This window comes from Pleurodeles waltl, chromosome 3_1, assembly GCF_031143425.1.
Source record: "Pleurodeles waltl isolate 20211129_DDA chromosome 3_1, aPleWal1.hap1.20221129, whole genome shotgun sequence".
NCBI lineage: Eukaryota > Metazoa > Chordata > Amphibia > Caudata > Salamandridae > Pleurodeles > Pleurodeles waltl.
This window is the reverse complement of record NC_090440.1, coordinates 1,916,003,782-1,916,023,395: the sequence shown is the minus strand read 5'-3', so window position 1 is coordinate 1,916,023,395 and position 19,614 is coordinate 1,916,003,782. Positions and strand designations below refer to the sequence as shown.

The following is a 19,614-nucleotide window of genomic DNA, read 5'->3' as shown; positions in this document are numbered from 1 at the left end:
TTCCATCAGCCCTGCATTTCTCTACACCGCGTGGAGTATTATTAGGCCCCAGGCAGCTGCTGGCACCCAGTAGTCCAGTAACCGACCCCCGACGTAGAAATTCAGGGCGTGTGCATTAGATAGAGAAAACACTATCGAAACACAGGACCGCTGCTGAAAGAAAGATGGAAAAGAAGAGTTCAGAATAGACCGAGCCGAGGAATACCGGAGCGAGAGGAATACATGTCCGAACCCGATGGCAGAGAGAAAACGACCTAACAAAGTACTCGATGCCCATGCACACTATCACCGAGAGGAGTCACTCGATCTCATGACTCGTGAAGCTTCTTTTAACAAATACAACTTGCAACACTCCAGACACCACACTAGATGGCGGACTTATGTAAAGCATGTGTATCTACAGCCATACGTACCATCAAACATGTAGTTCAGGTGTGCAGACCTTTGTATCCACATTCCTTGTATTGAGGTAGCACACTGACCCTCGAAAAATAAAATTAATTAATTCTCCCATAACCAGTCATTAGGTTCTCCAGGTATGTGTGGTATGTAATGCTTTGTGTATTTTATTATAAGAGAGTGGAAGGAACCTGCATGGTGAATGGTGTCAACAGTGGACAAACTATGTTGATATAGACAAGATGGTGGTTTCCTGTAGGCTGTACTGGTCCACTGTAGACATGATGACTGCCATGTCATTTTGTCCCTAGTTTCTCTACCTCAAAACCGTAATGGCGGTGGACGGTGCTTTTTTCAGCCTGCCAAACCTGTTTTCTTCCACAGTAGCAAACACGCACACTTCCTGCTTTCCTGTGGTGTGCTGAACAAGCGGCACTTGGCTGAGGAGGTGTGGAGACAATCCACAATCAGCTTAAACAGGTGGAACCCACTTTGGCTCTGCAAGCCAGCACAGAAATCCCACGAAAAGGATTAATAGCTTGGGAAAGATGCTCCCTCCTGATTGAAGGACTGTGTGGATTTTGAATGACACTTGTTGGTTCTGGATTAATCACAAGCAGGCATGAAGTAGAATAACTAATGCCCCCAGAAGCTAGGAACTTATAATTTGCCTAGATCTCGAGGAAATCAATGCTCCTTCAGGAGGTTTGTCAGGTACAGAGCAGTCCTTGCAGCAAATTCTCCTTCCAGACTGGGACAAAACCTAGATTCTGGCAGAGACACAGCTACTTCACCCCGACTTGAAAGAAGAATGAGTGCAGACAGAGGAAACCAACTATAACTGATTTATGGAGGACGCCTCAGGAACAACTGTATAGAAACCACAATGGTCTTGTCTCCCTAGTCATCACAGCTGCCGTGAAGCAACAAGGAGTATCCAGAAGTTGAGACAAGAAGATATACATTTCTGTACAGAGAGTATGTAAGTGTGTCCAGTCACCAATCTGCCCACACACCAGCAACAGCCTATCTGCCCCTACCCAGTTCCAAGGGTATGGAGAGTAGTTTTCTTTTCAGTCCAGGTTTGCAGTGAGCTGAAGTTAGTCTTCTAGATTTCTGAACCGTTTGTACATTTTTCCTAGGAGCTATTGTTACAGAAATATGCACGTTTAAAGTCATAGATCACAGGGACCATTAATTAGTGCTGGAACTGGTCGTGCCTGGAGGACCCGTGACTACTCAGCAGACAAAATGAATTTCTACTAACTAAAATGTGGGGCCTGAACAGCCAGTTAGGTCCAAAACACATGCACCTGAAGTTTGGAACCCTGGGGGAGACTTTGCAGTTCATACATTACAAAAAAGATCGCATGCTACCCTTGTACAAAATCTGAACCAGTTGTGTTTCCAAGTGGTCCTCTTTTCCAGTTTCTATGCCCAGTGCTCCAGGACGAATGGCTGTCAAAGTACTGGCATTACCTATATTTGGATAGCAAGACTCCTTGTGAACTTACCTATGGTGCCCTAAATAATGGATGTGGACTCTTTTGCTTTACCGGGAGACATGAGCTCAAATTCACTTGATTTTCCCAAATGCACTCAGGGCTACCAAGAAACTTGGTCATACATGTATATTAAAATATATGTATATATATTTTTTAATTTGGTCTGCCTCCCAGGCTGAGAATAAAACTATAGTAAACTGTGTGACTCACAAAGGTTGCAGAGAACACCAGGCTCTTCCAGCTGGATAATACTGGCCAGGGAGCTTTAGGTTAGGACAAATCAAATACCTAGATGTTATAAACGTTTGTGGGACTGCACCCTGCCCACATAAGGTGCAATCGTGTTTTAGTATTTTTCATACTTGAACTGCACTTTTTTATCTATTTTTGACAAAGGGGTAATTTTTCAAAGACGTTCAGTTTATTGTGTTTACAAGGTGACATGATGTATCGGAGTTTGTATCCTACCACCACCTCCAAGAGTAAAACCTTGACAGCATTTTACTTCTTCTGGGAATCCAAGAGCCCAAAGGGAGTAACCTGGTCATCCAATTGGAGTGCACCAGTAATTGTGGCACAAGGATACCAGCATGCTGCCAGCCCCTCTACATGTCCTCTTAACACCACAGTGTCTAGTGATACATTGTAGGTTCCGCCCATTGATCTTCAAACGCCTCCAAAGCTATCCTCTAAGTTATCTCCATGTTCTCTGTTGTCCCAGTTGATCTGTGCAACACTCTTTGTTCAATCCACTGAAGTTTCATGTTGCAGTTGCTAGGTAATTTGCAGCCGACCTCATATTTGCTACATGTGCACTACATCTTCACACTTCCTCTGTTCCTCTACTTCTGCCAACAATGTAATTGCCATCACCTCCTCAACATCATTTGGCTGTTGCTTTTATGTCCTTCTCCGCCATCCACTTCACAGTTCTTAAATGCCCTTATGTTGTGCCATGATAACATCCTCTACCACCCCTCCACGGCTTCATCATTTACCTCCACCAGCTCATCTTCTGCCTCATCATGCTCCACCACCTCCATAACTGGTAGCTTTCATCCTCTGCTGCCCTCATCATTTAACGCCCCAACTGTCACCAAAAGCCATTTATCCTGTGCCATCCCACCATACTGTGGAAACCTTTACCTTCCAACACTTTCATCTGTATCATGAAGACCAGATGAGGTGGAATATACTGCAATGAAGAGGGACTGGTTCGAAATTACATGGCCCAATAGCTAGACATCATAAACACAAAAAGACTGGAGTTATGTTTTAATATATAAGGATTATGTACAACTAATACTGGCTGTTAATAGGCAGCAGTGCATTAAGATGGAAATAAAATATAAATATATATATATATATGGAATGATGCAAGTTTACCTGGTCCTCTCAATCGTGCCCATATACCAGAATGGTGATGGCTGCAGGATAGTGCATCAATGAATGGAGTACCTAACCAATACTACCCGATCTTTCAGTATAGTTCCACAAAAATAAAGAGCTCAGAGGCACAGAAGGAGCAATGGGTGCACTACCCTAAGACTGCTGAGTCCAAGACTGGTTGGAAAGCGCAGATAGTCCGCATTTCTGGTATGTTCAGGATCCATAAACTGGTTTTCACACCCAAGTGCTAAAAAGTGTCTTATAAGTCTCTGCCTAAAAAATGAGTAGGTTAGCAAGTTTGTGCAAAGGGAGCTAACACTAACCCATCGATCTCTAAATGTTTTGTCTACTGTCTGCTTTGCACAACTCGAAAGACCCCTGCACTCAAACCACATTATTGCATAAAGAGCCATCAGTTACACTTGAATGTCCCAGACCACAACGACCTATCAGCTACACCAAAACTGTGCAGCACAAAAAGCAGTCACATACACTCAAGGTCTATCAGACACAGAAGTCAGTGATAACTTAACTCTATGATGCCCACATAAACATCAAACAGCCCAAATCCATTCGTGGACAGTGTAGACAGCTACACGAACATACTGTTGGCAGTGAACAAAGAGCCATACACCACATGCAAACCCCAGAGACCACAAACAGCAGTTAGGTGTCCGCTGCTGTCAGCACATAAAGGGCTCTGCGCAAGGCTAGACATCAAGAGCCATTAGCTAAACCCAAACATCTACCTGACGCTGGCAACTCTCTTTGACTACAACCAAACTCTATTTTTGCAGAGTGCAAACAGATATCAAATCCATCCAAACTTTACTGGTCACAGAGACACCACGAACAGCAGTCAGCACTCAAGCAAATCACCATTCACTACACCCAAACTCCAGAAAAACAGAGGGGGCTGTCAATTCCAATCAAACATTACTGGACAAAAAAAAAAAAAAATTTGACAGTTGCATCAAAGGACACGAGCCACAAAGGACCACAGGCCCAAATTCAACTCGGACTGATTCAGCTACACACATACAGAGCTGCAGGCTACACCCAAAACCCACTAAACATAATCAAAAATGAATATGCTAACTCTACCACTGCGCAGATACCGGGCAAACTGAGACAGACCTACCCACGTCCAGATCATGGTGGGGTTAACGCATGCACATGTTATGCTAGCATCTAATGTGACATGGAGCATACCAAGTCTATATTTCAAGACTGCTTGTGTGCACCGCATCACAGCCACACTACCCTATACAACCCTGTAGTAACGGTTTCATTTGAAAATGACACTTGGACCTCAGCGTCAATAAAGAAGATAAAGAGCTGTGGCTGACCTATACTCTCTGACCTATCATTTTATAAATTTAAATAAGTGTTTTTTAGTAAATGGAGACTACAGGAAGTAGAATATGGCGCATAAACCTTTAGCAAGGACTCAACATCGTCGTGCCTGGGCACTAAACTTAGAGCAGGGACTCTCATACTTGAACTTAAGAGTGGTGTGAGAACCTGTGTTACAGACTGCAATGTCTGAGCTGGGGGAGTTGGGCATCGGTCTGTAGATGGGGTGTACTTAAGTCGAGGGGGCACGATCCATGCCAGATTTTCAGCATATCCACATAAAATAAGTTTGCCTATAATTAATTTAAATAGAATCAATTTACATAGTCGATGGCTGATCTGAAAATTATGCATGAACCCCCTGCTACCCCCCCCTTTACATCTTTTTACTGGACACTGTTGATCTATAGTGAAGGGTCCAACTTTTCAGTTATGGGAGTTGTGCATAGGCCTGTAAAGAGGATTCCAACACCTGGGCTGTAGGAGTGGTTTAGGGGTGTGGCAAGAGGTCCCATACTAAAGCTGTGGGACTGGTGAACTGGCTGCATAAGTAGTCACACACTTTGGAAGAACTTGTGGTACTATAACATCTCGTATTTTGCATCTCCACAGTGGTCTAAGCAAGAAGGCGAACAATTCCATTATCCGAGCCCAAGAGAAGAAGACGTTTGGTAGGAAGCACAGAAAGCGTGGTCAATGCCCCCCGGAAGTTCTCGGAGCTGAGCTTGGTGGTACTGGTGGGCAGCACTGAGGGACTGAGCAGGGAGTAGATGCCAATCTTGTTGGCCACTGTGCCAGTGACAATCTCACTGCCATACAGGTCGAAGGCGTGGATGGGGTCCGAGGTGCACTTATAGAGATGCAGCGGCTTTGGTTTCTGCTCCGGATCCTTCCAGACTGTCAACGAGTGATCCGTGGAGGAACTAACCAGGATGTTCCCGTCAGCAACCTAGGTAAGAGAGACAAACATGAAGAATGGCCAAGACTTGCATCTGCTATTCACGCACTACAATATTATTTTTAAGAAAACAATGGCACGCAGGCCAGCGTGAGGTGGGTGTGTCTTGTGTATTAAAAGTAAAGGCCTGTGGTCCGAGTGTTTCCTCACACCATCCTCTACAGCGCCTCCTGCATGGAATAGCGGAGACTGGAGGAGCCGTAAGCTCCTCTAGAGCTACCTTCTTTTTACAACATTCCTTCTAGAACCTGCTTCCTTCTTAAGAAGGCAGTGCCGGAGCTAGGAGAGACCGATCACAGCATTCACGCAGTTTTCGTACACACACTTTCCACATGTGGTGACTGTGGGGCAGGATGTGACAGGCACGCACGCCCGACAAACGTCAGGTACGTGACGGCCATACATCAGGTACGTCGTGACCACGCATGCTTCCCAGCAATACAAGCCATTTCCCAATATGAAATTCGCCTTTAGCAAGCAGCTCCAGTCCCGTGGCCGACAAGGTCAGCGCCTCCCCTGGTAAACAGACCCACGGGGGATAAACTTTGTTTAACCTCTTCTGTGTCAAGGAGAGATGAGCTGTGGCAGCGGGGGCTGGGGGTAAATATGGACAACGGTTACTCATTAGACCCATTTCAGACAGCACTGTTTGATCACTGCCCACACACGGGTCAGCTCCGAAAGGAAGGATCAGGGAAGGGGACACAGTGAGGAGGGATTTGGGGGGCACACTGAGAAGCGAGGGGCCATGGAGCAGACTGTAATGCCAAGTAGTGCCTTGGGGGGCACCAAGAAACAAGGCGCACAAGGGGCTAATCGTACCAGGAAAGTGATAAACGGAGGAGAGATAGTTAAGGGGGTAAAGAATGGAAAGCACAGCCACAGCCATCACACTGGAATTAGGCGTACAGGCAGCAGACTGAGGAAAGAAGGTACAGAAAGCAGGTAGAGGTAGCAGGACAGCCCAGGGCGCAGAGTTGCAGAGCGCAAGGAAGACGTATCATGAAGAGGGTCACAAGAGACCAGGGGCAGGAACAGAGGGGAAAGAAATAAAAAGTAGAAGCAGAGGTACCTAGGTGCAGTCAGTGGCACGGGGGTGTTCAAGGGCACACATGTTGTGGCGGCACAGTGGTATTAGGAGTAGGGAGTAGGTTGAGGGAAGGGGTAAAAAGGCACTGAGGAGGCCTATGAATCAGTGCAGGACTACTTCTGGAGTTCCCAGGATGGGAGGCAGGGCACAAGTCGGGGGGGTACACGCAGGTACAAGGCGTCCACTCACTATCTTTACAGGGTGGACTCTGTCCACCGTGCAAGAAGTGGGCCCCACTGAAATATGCTGAACTTGTCCCGGTGTCATTTTTGGACACCAGGACCCAATTAGCAGCGCCTGCACTTTGTCTGCTTTTGTTTTCCAGCAGCAACGTGCGGATGGCGAGGAGGGCTTTCATGTTTCAGACTCCAACTGAGCCCATAACAAAGACCAAATTTAAGGGGCCATCAGGCCTCCTTTTGTTCCACTCATTGTGACTGGGAGTGATCTGTGCCTCACACATAGATGCAAATGCAGGGGAGGGGAAACACAGGCACACAGCTTGTTATCATCACTTCACAAATACTTGAGAGGCATGTTTTTTTTTTTTACATTGTTCAGTCCTTGTTTATAAGGGATTTTCAGGCACTGTAAGGATGTCCGATTTGAAGGCCTGTTCCGGTATTTGCGCAAATAACAATTGATATACCACTATTTTGTTTTATTTCTTTTACAGCACGACTCGTCCTACTGCAGGTTGTCACAGCACTTTACGTCACAAGTACACATTATACATTGGCAATAAATCCTATGAATGTGTAAATCAATGCACAAAATGTGTTACATAAGACAGGGTTACAAGGTGTAGGAGTCGCATGTTGTTCATAACTTGATATATTAGAAAAATTACCATTTATGAACTGTGACTAACTCTTTGTGGCAGGGTTTGTAAAAAATAAATGTATAAGTTGAGGCCCAGATTTTGCATCTGGTTGGGTCACTTTTTTGGCACAATCCTGACACAAATTCTCATTTGTTAAATATTGTAATGAGCTCAAATGTAACCATGGTAGACCTACTAAACCTGTGTGAGGTTTCCTTAAGATGTGATGTCACGCGCCATGATGTCACTTGCATACTGCTTAACATGGTTAGCCCCCCCCCCCACTTACTTTTTTTTTTAAGGACTTGTGCTCTGATGGAAGGGCAGTGGTATGTGGGAGAATTCCCACAGACATGGGGACAAGAGGGGACCTGTAGTTTTGGGGTGGAGTCACCCGACTCAGCCTTATTGTGTAGGTGGCCACTCTCTTATGGCAAAGGATTTGAGGTGCTGATGCCACATTGCAAGGAGTTACATACCCTCTGCGCAATGCTGGCTGCAGGCTCCCCACTGTCAGTGTGTATTCTATTGGAGTCACTTATACTTAAATCCCATGATTTCCGAAATCAAGGCTTTTACTCCACAATCTAGTGTTTTGTTTTGCACTCGGCTCCGACCCCACACGGCTAGCCTTCACCATTGCACTCCATAGTGCCAGTAGTTATGCTAACAGATCAAGATTCCAGCGTCTTGTCTCACACAGTGACCATTAGACTTTCATACCTCAGTGCCAGAAGTCTTATAACCCCAAAAAGGTGTCTGCCACGCAGTTCCATCGCACCTTGTTAGCCATCAGCTCCCACTCCACAGTGGCAGATGTCAGACCTTACTGTGTCAATTTTAAGGTACTTGCCAAATGGTCCAGACAGCAAGATTTACACCCACAGTATCAGTTTCATTCCATACTGTGTCTGTGGTAGCAAGGCTCTCGCTCTCAATATCCACTTTCAGGCTCTCAATCCAATGATACGTGTTAAAAGTCATGGTCAACCCCACACTGAAATGAGGTGTCAAACAACAGCCCCACAGTTCTGTCAGGTCCCCGACCCACAATGCTGTGAACAGTCTGGCTTTAGCAATCAAGCTCCTGCCCCATAGCGCCATCAGGCTCCCATCGCAGTGTCAACTCCCAGAATCTAGCCATATGGGATCATCAACAGTCAGATTCCCATGGTGGAGGCGGCGCTCGGGCTTCCATGTCGGGGTGAGGTCAGTAGTAAGGGCCCTCTCCTCCCACCCAAAATACTGTCACTATTAGACCTCCCAGGTGCTGTCAGCAGTTCAACAAGCTACGAGGTGCTGTGAGCTACCAGACCAGCTCCTAAGTGAGATCAGCTGTCAGACCGGTACCTAGGTGCTGGTCAACCGTAACGGCGGAGTGCCCCATCAAAGGCACGTTATGAGCAGGCTTGTGGTTGGTTCTGGTGTGTTTGTGCCGCCTCACATCTCACCTTCATCTGCAGTATGTCGCCTTCATGAGCTGGCCACCCCCGCTGGATCAGACCTGTCCGGACATCCAGAATCACAATGAAGCCAGAGGAGTATCCAGCTACCATGCTGCGCCCATTGGGGCTCACTGCCAGATATCGAATGGGGCCAGCACTAGCATTACTGGCCAGCTTGAACTCATGCTGGGAAAAAAAGAGGAAAATGTATGGATTAAAAGGGTGACTTCAATACAAAAAGAAGATCTTCAAGGCAGAAGATATCAGTCACATGAACAAGCAGACGCGATCTCTTGGCCCTAGCTCCACTAACAATGACCCTCACTTACTCCAACCTCCAAAGTCCATTACTAACTCTAGCTCTGACAAGTCCTCTGCCCCCAGCAACCAAAAAATGAAAGCCACTGCTTCCAAGGCCCATAACTATCACTACTCACAGCCCCCAGCCCCCGAGTGTTTACACCCACCAAGCTTGGTAGTTGCACACCACACGAACACCAAACCAACACAAACAATTTCTATTGGGTGCTGGAATAGAAGATATATGGTTGTTCAATATACAGTTGTCTCGAATATCAATATCCAAAACCACGAAATCTATCAAACACATGTATTAACGACTTTCACATTTGTTAAGTAACAATTACCCCATCACAGTTCAAAATTAAAGTCGCATCGTCTTTCTTTGAGAGTTTCTTTTTTTTTTTTTTGCTTCGGTTAGTATTTATTTTATATCAGTTACTAGAGTCCACCAGGCATATCTCTTCACTGGTGGAAATGTCATCCATAACCCCTAAAATATGTGTACACCACAACATACATTGTGTCGAACCTACTAAAAAAAATAATTACGACAGACTCAACTAGCACTATTCGTGAATACCAAGACAGTGTGTATGATGTTCATTGACAAGAATAATTGAAGGGTAAGATCTATTCTATTAATCAACGTTTTGATTAGAACATTATATTGCATCATGAGGGACTATTAAAAATGCATGACCCTGGTAGGGTGACACTGTCTTTTGGTAGTGACACATTGTTGGTGCTAGACGATTGTATCAACAATGAAATATTTGTACACAACATATATTTAACTATAATGGTTATAGATGACATTACCATGACAGAGCTAGCTGGTGAACACTACTAATCATGGCACGGGGATTTAGGGTTATGGACAGTGTACATATTTCTGGATGTTTTCAATTACTTCTAGCCCTGATGAAGTTCCGTGGAAATCATTAACTGAAACAAAACACAAGTGGTTGAGAAGTGTTTTGATGTTTGTGTGGACTTTGGAATATGGAATAAATGCTAATAGAAGAAAGAAAAATATATGAAAAAGTCGTGACTATTTAATTCTGAACAGTGATAGGAACGACTGTCACTTAATAAGGGTACAAATTCTGAATACCTAGGAGGGTGATGACAGTCTTTATGGAACATCCTCCGAGCTGTCAACCCTTCAAGGACCTTCGTACCACCAGCCACCTGTAACCTTGGTGTCTTCACCCTCTGAATGACCATCAATTCCTCCTGTCCCGCCGACCTCAAAACAATTAGTTCCAATGTGACGGTCAAAGCAGCCAGCTCGGCCCAGCACCCCTGCATGGTCATTGTCGTCTCCCATGCCTCATGTTTTCAGAGCACATGGCTCCCATTAACCTATCCTCCAGCCCCTGACAATATATATTATTATTTTTTTTATTTATTAACATTGCATGAACCTCAGTGGCTCAAGCCCAGCTTGTCCCTAGACAAATCTCCCACCAAAGGACCCTCGGTGCTTCCAGCCTCTAATGACCAATTCTGCCTTGGGCTCTAAAATACGTCAGTGCTTCCAACAGCTCTTTCCACCAAATGACCACTACTCACACCAACCACTATAAACCTCACTGGTATCTGGTCCCCAGGCACGCCCTCAGGCTCTGTCCTCAGCCTCTAAAATGACAGTCAATAAATGCAATGTTTTTCCTTCCTCTTCCCAATGACCCTCACAGCCTCCAGGCCCCATAATTCACACTCCCTCCAGTCCATAGACACTCTGGTGAATCAAGACAATAATCATCATTTTCTCTGGTCTTTAAAATGAGTCACTGTGTCAGACTTCCAAAATGACTCCTACTCACCACAATCCCTTCAACGACCCCGTTTCCAGCTTCTATTTTAGGCCCGCTCTTTTCTTCCCTTACCAGTAGCTGCCTAAGCCCTTTCATTACCGCCAACTTCTGTCCATGCTCCAACAGACGTGTACCTATTGTTCATCTCAGACCCTTTTCTCGCTCATGCTTTGAAGCCCCTTACAGAGTTGGACTTTCAGGTTCTTTCATATTATTTCTCCCCACAGTACTCTCCTATATCCTCTTGTAAACCTCTAATCAGGGGCAGCTCCTCCATGAGAGATGAGGAGTGTTGCCCCCCCCCCCACCCTCCTCCCCACCAGCAACGACAGCTGCTAAATCTTTACAAGGAAACAATAACAAACAGTGTTTGTTATTCTTTCCTTGTAAAGGGACGGGGCCACGGGGGTGACGTGCTCTGAGGGGGGAGTGCTTGGGGAGTGCTAAGCACTCCCCAAGCACTCCTCCTCAGAGCGCATGTGTGTTTGGCCGGCCAAACACACATGCGCACAGGGCTCTCTCCAGCCCAGCAACACTGTTGGAGAGCGCCTGCACAGGCTCCCAGTCTGCATGGGTGCTCCCAGCCAATCCTGACGCTGCTTTGAGCAGCGTCCGGATTGGCTGCAGGGCAGGCTGGGAGACTGTGCCCGCCTCCAGCCAGCAGAGGAGCGGCTCAGGAGCCATGGTAAGTTTACTTTATTACTCTTCTCCCTCCTCTCCCCACCAGTTGTGTTTCATACAACTGTCAATGGCCCTATAGATAGGCCTCCATTCCTGCAGTTTGTGAATGTACATTTCCCTTATCCTTTCTTCTTCAATTCATGCCCACTCGCTTCACTTTTGACCTCCTTTACGCGTACACATCTTCGCCCACAGGCCCTTCTTACCCTGCCATGTCGCAGAGCTCATTATCTCTTTCACTGTACAGTCTTTAGAATCTCCTTTTGGTGTCTCCCAGGATCTGTGCCACTACCTTGTCTACATTTACATTTTCATGTAAAAGTTTGAACTCTCAACCCAAACTCATGCCCCTCTCTCAACATCCATAACCTCGGTCCCTAACTGTTAAATGACAATCCAACTGATGACAATGTAAATGTTGAAAATGTAAGAGTACTTGCTAAAGTAAATGTGACTATGTAAAGGTATGAAAATGTAATTGTAATAATGTAAAGTAGGAGACAGCTCCAAGAATCTCGTGCTCGTCAGACCATGTATTGCTACACCTTCTGTCCCCTTCCCTGTCAGATCTGGATTTTCATTCCAACTAGTGTTTGCATTTAGTATGTTATACCTGTTCTAGTGGTTTCAGAAGACTTGCATAACTCACTGTGCGCTCATCTTCTGCAGCATTGGATATAAATCGTTTTTATGCGGTCTATGGACTAGTCAGTGGTCACAGAACAGTCGTACTGTCATTTACCACTGGTGTACCAAATTGAGAGGTCTTAATAAATAGTTAAAAGGACTGAAAAAATACCATGGGATACCCTGCAGTGGAAAACAGATAGGAAATGCTAAAAATCACTACAGAATCGAGCTGCTCCAAAAGTAGTAAAGTCCCTATTGTTATCAGTTTGAATTAAGTTAGTAGCTCAGACATGTAGAAGTGGTACTGAATCCCAGTTCGCTGCTTTGAAAAAAACGTCTAGTATCACACTGTGGGTCAAACCAGACAGTGTTTCTGGTTGAGGTAGTAGTGAAAAGCAGATGCATGTGGCTTAATGCAGGTTCAGTAGTCATGGCACCAACTTGATAGAAAATGTCCAGGTGATTTGAAAGTTATATGAAGGCACAAGCTGTGCACACCCCCCCAAAGCAGGTTGGAGAGCCTTTAAGTCTACATCTTCTGAACCAAGTGCCCTAGCCTCACTGAGAAGCAGTGCCCACTAGTCTCAGGGGCTCTTCTCAGGCCATGACACTGAGGATTCGCAATGCATGCCTATTCCCCCCCCCCTCCTCAAAGAAAAAGTCCCTCTAAATCCAGACAGGAAACTCTGAAGTCAAGTTCTGAAGGCAGAAGAATTTTCTTCTTGACGGCTGGAAAGTCTTCCTGCTTTTTTCCAATAATAAGCATAATTGTGCCTTGCTAACAGCTATAGGCACAATGATCTCATTCATAGAAATGCAATGGTAGCATTCTTTTCCAATAAACACGGAGCGAGGAAGGAAAGGTATACTGCTTCAACTCACTTTCTTACACAAGGGTCCTCTCAACATTACTGCCACATCGTGTACCATCTTGTGTTTCTATAAGTGCTGTGCAGTGGGCACAGACTGGGTGTAAATGGAAACGTAATTCCTACTTACTGAGATATCTCTGATAAATACCATTTTTCAGGTCAGCGCCGGTCATGCAAGTCTGGCTTCGTAGCTTGTGCAGTTCTAAATACGAACGCTGTAGTATTTGTTACCCCCCCACATCTCCACCAGTTCCATCACACCTAGCGGACCTCTCAGTTTTTTAGTTCCTTCTTCCCAGACTCATACCCATCTGGAAAAATGTTGCCCTTCCTCTTCACACTTCTCTGTCTGCCCGATCCGTTCAATATGCCGTAGGTCAAGCAAAGCTATTATACATTTTTTAAATTAAGGTACTGGCTCCAAATGTAAAGGATATAGCTCAAACCTTTACAGAACGTAAAATTGTTTGCCAGCGCTGAGCTGACACATTATCTTTATAATTTACAACTAGGACACCGAAACACAAATTGACGATGTAGGAAAGTGCCCTCTTTCTTGGCATGGTTACCCCGTTTTCTGCCTGTTGTCAGTGTGTTTGGATCCTGCTAACCAGGACCCCAGTGGTTATGCTCTCTCCCTTCTAACTTGGTAACTGTACCTTTTTCATCCCACAATTGGCAAGCTGACCCCCCCCCCCACCCCCATGTATGTTCCTAGTATATGGTACCTAGATACCCAGGGCACTGGGGTACCAGGGGATCCCTATGGGCTGCAGCAGTTATTCTGCCACCCATAAGGAGCCCATGCAAAGGGTTCTGCAGGCCTGCCATTGAGGTCTGCATGAAACGGGTGCATGCACCTGTTTTCACTACGGGTCACTGCACCAGGTCATTGTAAGTCACCCCTATGGTAGGCCCTCTCAGCCCAGAGGGCAGGGTGTAGGTACCTGTGTGTGAGGTAACCCTGCACTAGCAGAGGTGCCCCAACAAACTCCAGGCCCATTTTCCTGGACTTTGTGAGAGCGGGGACGCCATTTTGCACGTGTACTGGACATCAGTCACTACCTATGTCCAGCTGTATAATGGTAACTCCGAACCTGGGCATGTGTGGTGTCAAACATGTCGGAATCATACCCCAATACAATTGCAAGTATTGGAAGTATGCTTTAATGCACTCCTTAGAGGATTCCCAGCATTGCTACCACCAGTCTTACGGGGTTTTCCGGGCAGCCCAAGCTGCTGCCACCCCTCAGACAGGTTTCTGCCCTCCTGCTGCTTGCTCTGATCAATCCCAGGAAGGCAAAACAAAGGATTTCCTTAGGGAGGGGGTGGTAACACGCTCTTCCTTTGGAAATAAGTGTGACTGGCTTGGGAGGGGTAACCTCCCCAAACCACTGGCATGCTTTGAAGGGCACATTTGGTGCCCGCCTTGCATAAACCAGTCCACACTGGTTCAGGGACCCCCAATTCCTGTTCTGGCCCAAACCTGACAATGGAAAGGGGAGTGACCACTCCCCTGCCAATCACCACCCCAGGGGTGGGGTGCTCAGAGCTCCTCCAGGGGGTCCCTGGGTTCTGCCATTTTGTTTCCAAGGTTGGCAGTGAACTCTGGGAGCATCTGAGTGGCCAGACCAGGCGGGTGATGTCAGAGACCCCTCCTGATAGGTGCTTACCTGGCTAGGTGACCAATCACCCTTTCAGGGCTATTTAAGGTTTGTCACTTGGGTGGGTCCTCAGATTTGGCTTGCAAGACTTCAGCAGGATTCCTCTTCAACCTCCACTTCGACTTCTGACCACTGGAACTGCGACTGGACCCTACAGGAATCTACAACTCTGCAAACCACGAAGAAGACTCTTCTGCAACTTTGTTTCCCCCAGCTACTGCCAGCTTTGCAACATTTCCCCGGCTGTGTGTCTTCAGAAGACAGCAACTCTTTAGCCTGCACAAGAAGAAGAAGGAATCTTCCTTGGAGTGAAGGAGTCACTCCCCTCTATCCGCAGGCACATGCTTCAACTACAACTGGTTGCGTGGATCTCCTCTCATCCTGTGCTGTGTGGATCCTGCATCACAGGTGGTGGTCCTGAGTAGCCCTCTTGGTCCTCTCTGCCAGCTGTCCAACTTAGGTGGAGGTACTCCCCACACCCCCCCCATGCACCACATCTCTTGCAGCTGTAAAGGCTTGTTTGCATCTCCTTCAAGAGATCTTCAGGTGACGTGTAGCTTCAGTCCCCAGCACTCTTTCCTGCAACGCATAGCCCTCTGCATGCTTCTCCTGCAGTGTGGGATCCCTTTCTGTAGTGCTGCATGGGCTCCTTCTGCAACTTATGTGTCCCTGTCCTGTGGAACTCCTGTGGGTGCTGCCTCTGCTCCTGTGGACTCTCTGCAACACCGAGGGTCCCCTGTGACTCCCCCTCCTGTGTTGAGTCCTCCTGGGCCTTCCTGGTCCCTGGAAGCACCACTTTTCCACTAACCGAGAGTTTGCCTTTGCAAAGGCTTGTTGGTGGAATTCCTCCACTGATACCCGTCTGCAATCTTCAATCCAGCTTGGGACGTCTTCTGCATCCATCAGGAACTCTTATCCAGCTCCAGGGCTGCAGTGTTGCCCTGTTCTTCTTCACTGTCGACCAACTCCTGCAAGTACAGCTGGGTGGGTAGTAGCTCCTACTCCTCCTGGATTCCACGGACACTTTTGGTCTTGTTCTCCTCTCTCCACAGGTCCTCTCCTCCAGGAATCCACCCCTGGTTTCTTGCAGTCTTGTCTGGGTGTCTTCTTTTCATCCTTTTGGGTGGTTTGGGGAAATTCCAGTGATTTACTCCTGCTTTCCTGGTTGCTAGGGGGTATTGTGTTACTTACCTTTGTGGTTATCTAGTATCCCCAGCTCCCCTCTACACATTCAACCTACTTATGTGGGGGTCCTGTATTCGCATTCCATTTTTTTAGTATATGGGTTGCACACCCCCTATGGTCACTACTGGTTATCTACTTTTGCAGTTTTCTAACCTTTTCTATGCCTATTTCTCATTATTAGTGTTTATATTTAGTGTGTTTACTTACCTCTTAATGGAGTATTGCCTTTTTAGTAATTTTGGTACTGTGTCACTAAAATAAAGTACCTTTATTTTTGTAACACTGTGTGATGCATAAGTGCTGTGTGACTACAGTGGTATTGCATGAGCTTTGCATGTCTCCTAGATAAGACTTGGCTGCTCATCCACAGCTACCTCTAGAAAGCCTGGCTTCTAGACGCTGCCTACACTTCACTAAGAGGAGCTACCTGGTATAAGGTTTAAGTACCTTAGGTACCCACCACACACCAGGCTAGCTTCCTACAGATGAGCACCCGATTCAAGAAGATGGCGGGCTACACCCAAAGTCAGGGCCTCCAAGGGGCCACCAGTCAAGAATAAGGCAGTGAACAGTAAGTGTGGCGATGAGGCGCTGGCCTGGGGAATAAAAGGCAAAATGGTCATTGGACGGCACAGCTCTCAATTCGTCATTACAATGGCACATGACCTGCAGCACATTAATAACCATCAACATGACTGTAGGGCAAGAGGAAGCCCACTGGGTGTGACCGAGTGAGGGGTCCCTACCTGAAGCCCTGGCTTTCTGTAGTCTATAAAACGAATGACCGAGTCCGTGCCTGCCACGGCCATGCTAGAGTGTGGAGGTGGCATGGTAGCTACAGCTGTGATGGGGTGCCGACTGTCCACTGCTTCATCTGTTCGAAGAGTTTTACCTTTCAGAAAGAAAAGAGAAAAACAGGTTACACAGCACTGACGACAGGCAAGGTGGCTGGTGGAGGAGGAAACCTAGAGGCAGTGACCGGGGGGGCTAGTAAATCGCACAGAGCAGTAACCAGTGCATGGCTTGGGTCAGTGAAGAAAGGAGAGACCTGATTAGGATCACAAGAAGGGAACGTGTCAGTGAAGCCAAAGAAAGGGAGAGGGTTCAAGTCAATGAACAGAAAAGCTGAGGCACAAAGCCAATACGAAGAGGCCAGTGAAAGCGCGTGGGGTCAGTGAAGAGGAAGGCCAAGGGGGAGAGTTAGAGGTCACCAGTTGTTTGTGAAACGGTGCAGAAGGCCGGGGGGACAGTCATCCAGTGTAGAACGGTTTAAAGAAGTTGGAAGGGCTCATCGCGGTCAGTGATTGGCAGGCTCAGCAATCAGAAGTGGTGGGGGATGGCAAAAAAGCTGGGCAGATTCTCAGAGAAGTGCACTGAAAAGAAATGGGAAGGAATAAAGGTAACTCAGAAATCAGAGAAGTCTCACATCTGTCCACTAGATGGTGGCACAATTCAACATTTCACACCATATCTGCAGTCCCAATTACATTGATGGTGCCTAAGGGAATTAGCCACCGGAGGTTGTGTTTGAAATAGTTATATTATATTTAGTTATTTATTTATGAGTTTTGCTGATTGACAATGTGTGTTAACTAAGGCACTCTGAATAGGTGGTTTATGGCAGCTTTGGGTAGAAATACCTCTCCCTCCAAGGATCCTAGAGGGATCCACTGCACTGTCTCGTGCTTCACCAGAACCATTGAGGATCCCAATACGATTCAGTGCACGGTTCCTCCATCAGCAATACACATGTATTAATAAAATAATCATAATTATGCTGATTCCTCCTACTCGTCACTTCTCCAATTATATTACGCTTTTTTCCACAGTTTTCTTCTTTTGTATGGGAAAGCCTTCCTTCGCCCCTCCCTACAGGTCACATGGCCCCAGGTGTGCAAGATCCCATCTCACTCATCTATTTCAGCTAGATCGGACGAAAGCATACTTTCCCTCTCTTACCAGTCACTTGGTCCCAGGTGTGCACTACTCCATCGCAGCTCACCACGTGCTGAACGGCTTCCAGCTGCCCCACGAAGAAGACGGACTTCTTGTGCTCAGCGTAGGTGAGCCGCGGCTCCATCTCACTCGTGCCATCGCCATAGTTGTACAAGGGCCAGAGACGGACAGTCCTGTCCTTGCTGCCGCTCAGGAAGAAGTCTTCCCCGCCCAGGGGGGCCACACACTTGATGGCCCCGGAATGTCCCAGGAAGCTCTGTAACTTGATCTGGTGGAAAGAGAAGTGAGACTCTTGCTGGCTGACACCAATCTCGTACTGCCAGTAAGCCAGCCAATTGCCACACAGCATGTGCGCCCCGCGGGGGAGGTCCTGCTTCAGGGTGTTCTCATCACGGGCACAAAAATGGGGGCTAAAGTCATCTGAGTTGGAGCTGCGAGACCCCAACTTGGTACCCTGGGTCGGCACATCCTTGGGTACCTGGATCCTGTTGCCCACTAGGACACTGCCGAATGTGCCCGACTGCCTCTCCTCTTCAAGGCCTAGTGTAGGGATGTTACTTTTCACCTCTTGGTCCAGGGCACCAGACTGCAGCATGGGTTCCTGTTTAATCGTGTCTTTGCTCTGCGGACAAACAGCGACCCCATACATGTCAGACAAACGCTTCACCAGTTCATGGTTTGGAACAATTCGCCGGATGCCCGGCTCTCCTGTAAAGTGATAAAAACACAGAAAACACTTAGCCAACTTATTTTTTAACCTGACTTTGTAACTATTAGCTTGCACATATTACATTATTTGCGTATTCCTGCCATCTAGTGGCGGACTGCAGAACGCATTTTGAAACTTTAAAAACAACCTGTGCTTCAAAAGAAGCAATTTGTGTAATCAGAACAGGATCAAGTTGACAGGAATCCCATAAGTGTAAAGCCATGGTTGCGTTATGCAGAGCAGTCGCATTTGCACATCAATACAATCCGAGTGCCAACTGTTGTTGGAGGGAACAAAGGCTAGATGGGACACTGGTTAATATGAACCAGATGCGAAGATGCAAAAAAATTACAGATAAGTAAACTCCATACAGCATAACATTCCCATGACTTGCATTGAGAACTATTACCATACATAAGACAGACCATAGGCAAGGGTGCCTACAGGGAAAGCTTTTTTGACACACACTTCACTATTTTGGCAACCATTACATTTCAAGCTATAGCATAGTGCAAAAGTGCTCGTAGAAATCAACGGGGTAGTTCTGTAGGTTTTGAACCAATGAATATTGTCAAATGAGGAACCAACCAATGCCCTTCCATATATGGAATATGTGCTATTGTACAAGGTAGGGAATTTGGCTAAGAAGCAGAAGTACCAGAAGCATGCCACAATTCTCAATACTGGAATGATTTCAGTTCTCACTGTTCATAAGCTGGTCTACAAGCTAAAAACAAGCATTTTCAATGCAACGGGTCTCGCATTTGTTAGAGTTAGAGCTATTAGCGCTGTAAAGCAAAAAAAACACAGCGAGATCGCGCTATGTAAA

The 19,614-nt window shown here is 46.6% G+C and overlaps 1 protein-coding gene across 4 annotated transcripts in view; it reads right to left on the bottom strand.

The window, feature by feature from the left end:
• Positions 1 to 2,303: 2,303 nt before the first annotated feature.
• Positions 2,304 to 19,614, bottom strand: part of WDR81 (WD repeat domain 81) — an 82,128-nt gene continuing 64,817 nt past the window's right edge. For all 4 annotated transcript variants that reach the window (XM_069226123.1, XM_069226126.1, XM_069226124.1 and 1 more), the window contains 4 exons: positions 18,080 to 18,784; positions 16,867 to 17,012; positions 8,972 to 9,151; positions 2,304 to 5,598 (listed from right to left, as the gene is read on the bottom strand). In XM_069226123.1, coding sequence (XP_069082224.1) covers positions 5,266 to 5,598; positions 8,972 to 9,151; positions 16,867 to 17,012; positions 18,080 to 18,784 — 1,364 coding nt within the window. In that variant the 3' untranslated portion in view covers positions 2,304 to 5,265. The remainder of the gene's footprint in view (positions 5,599 to 8,971; positions 9,152 to 16,866; positions 17,013 to 18,079; positions 18,785 to 19,614) is intronic.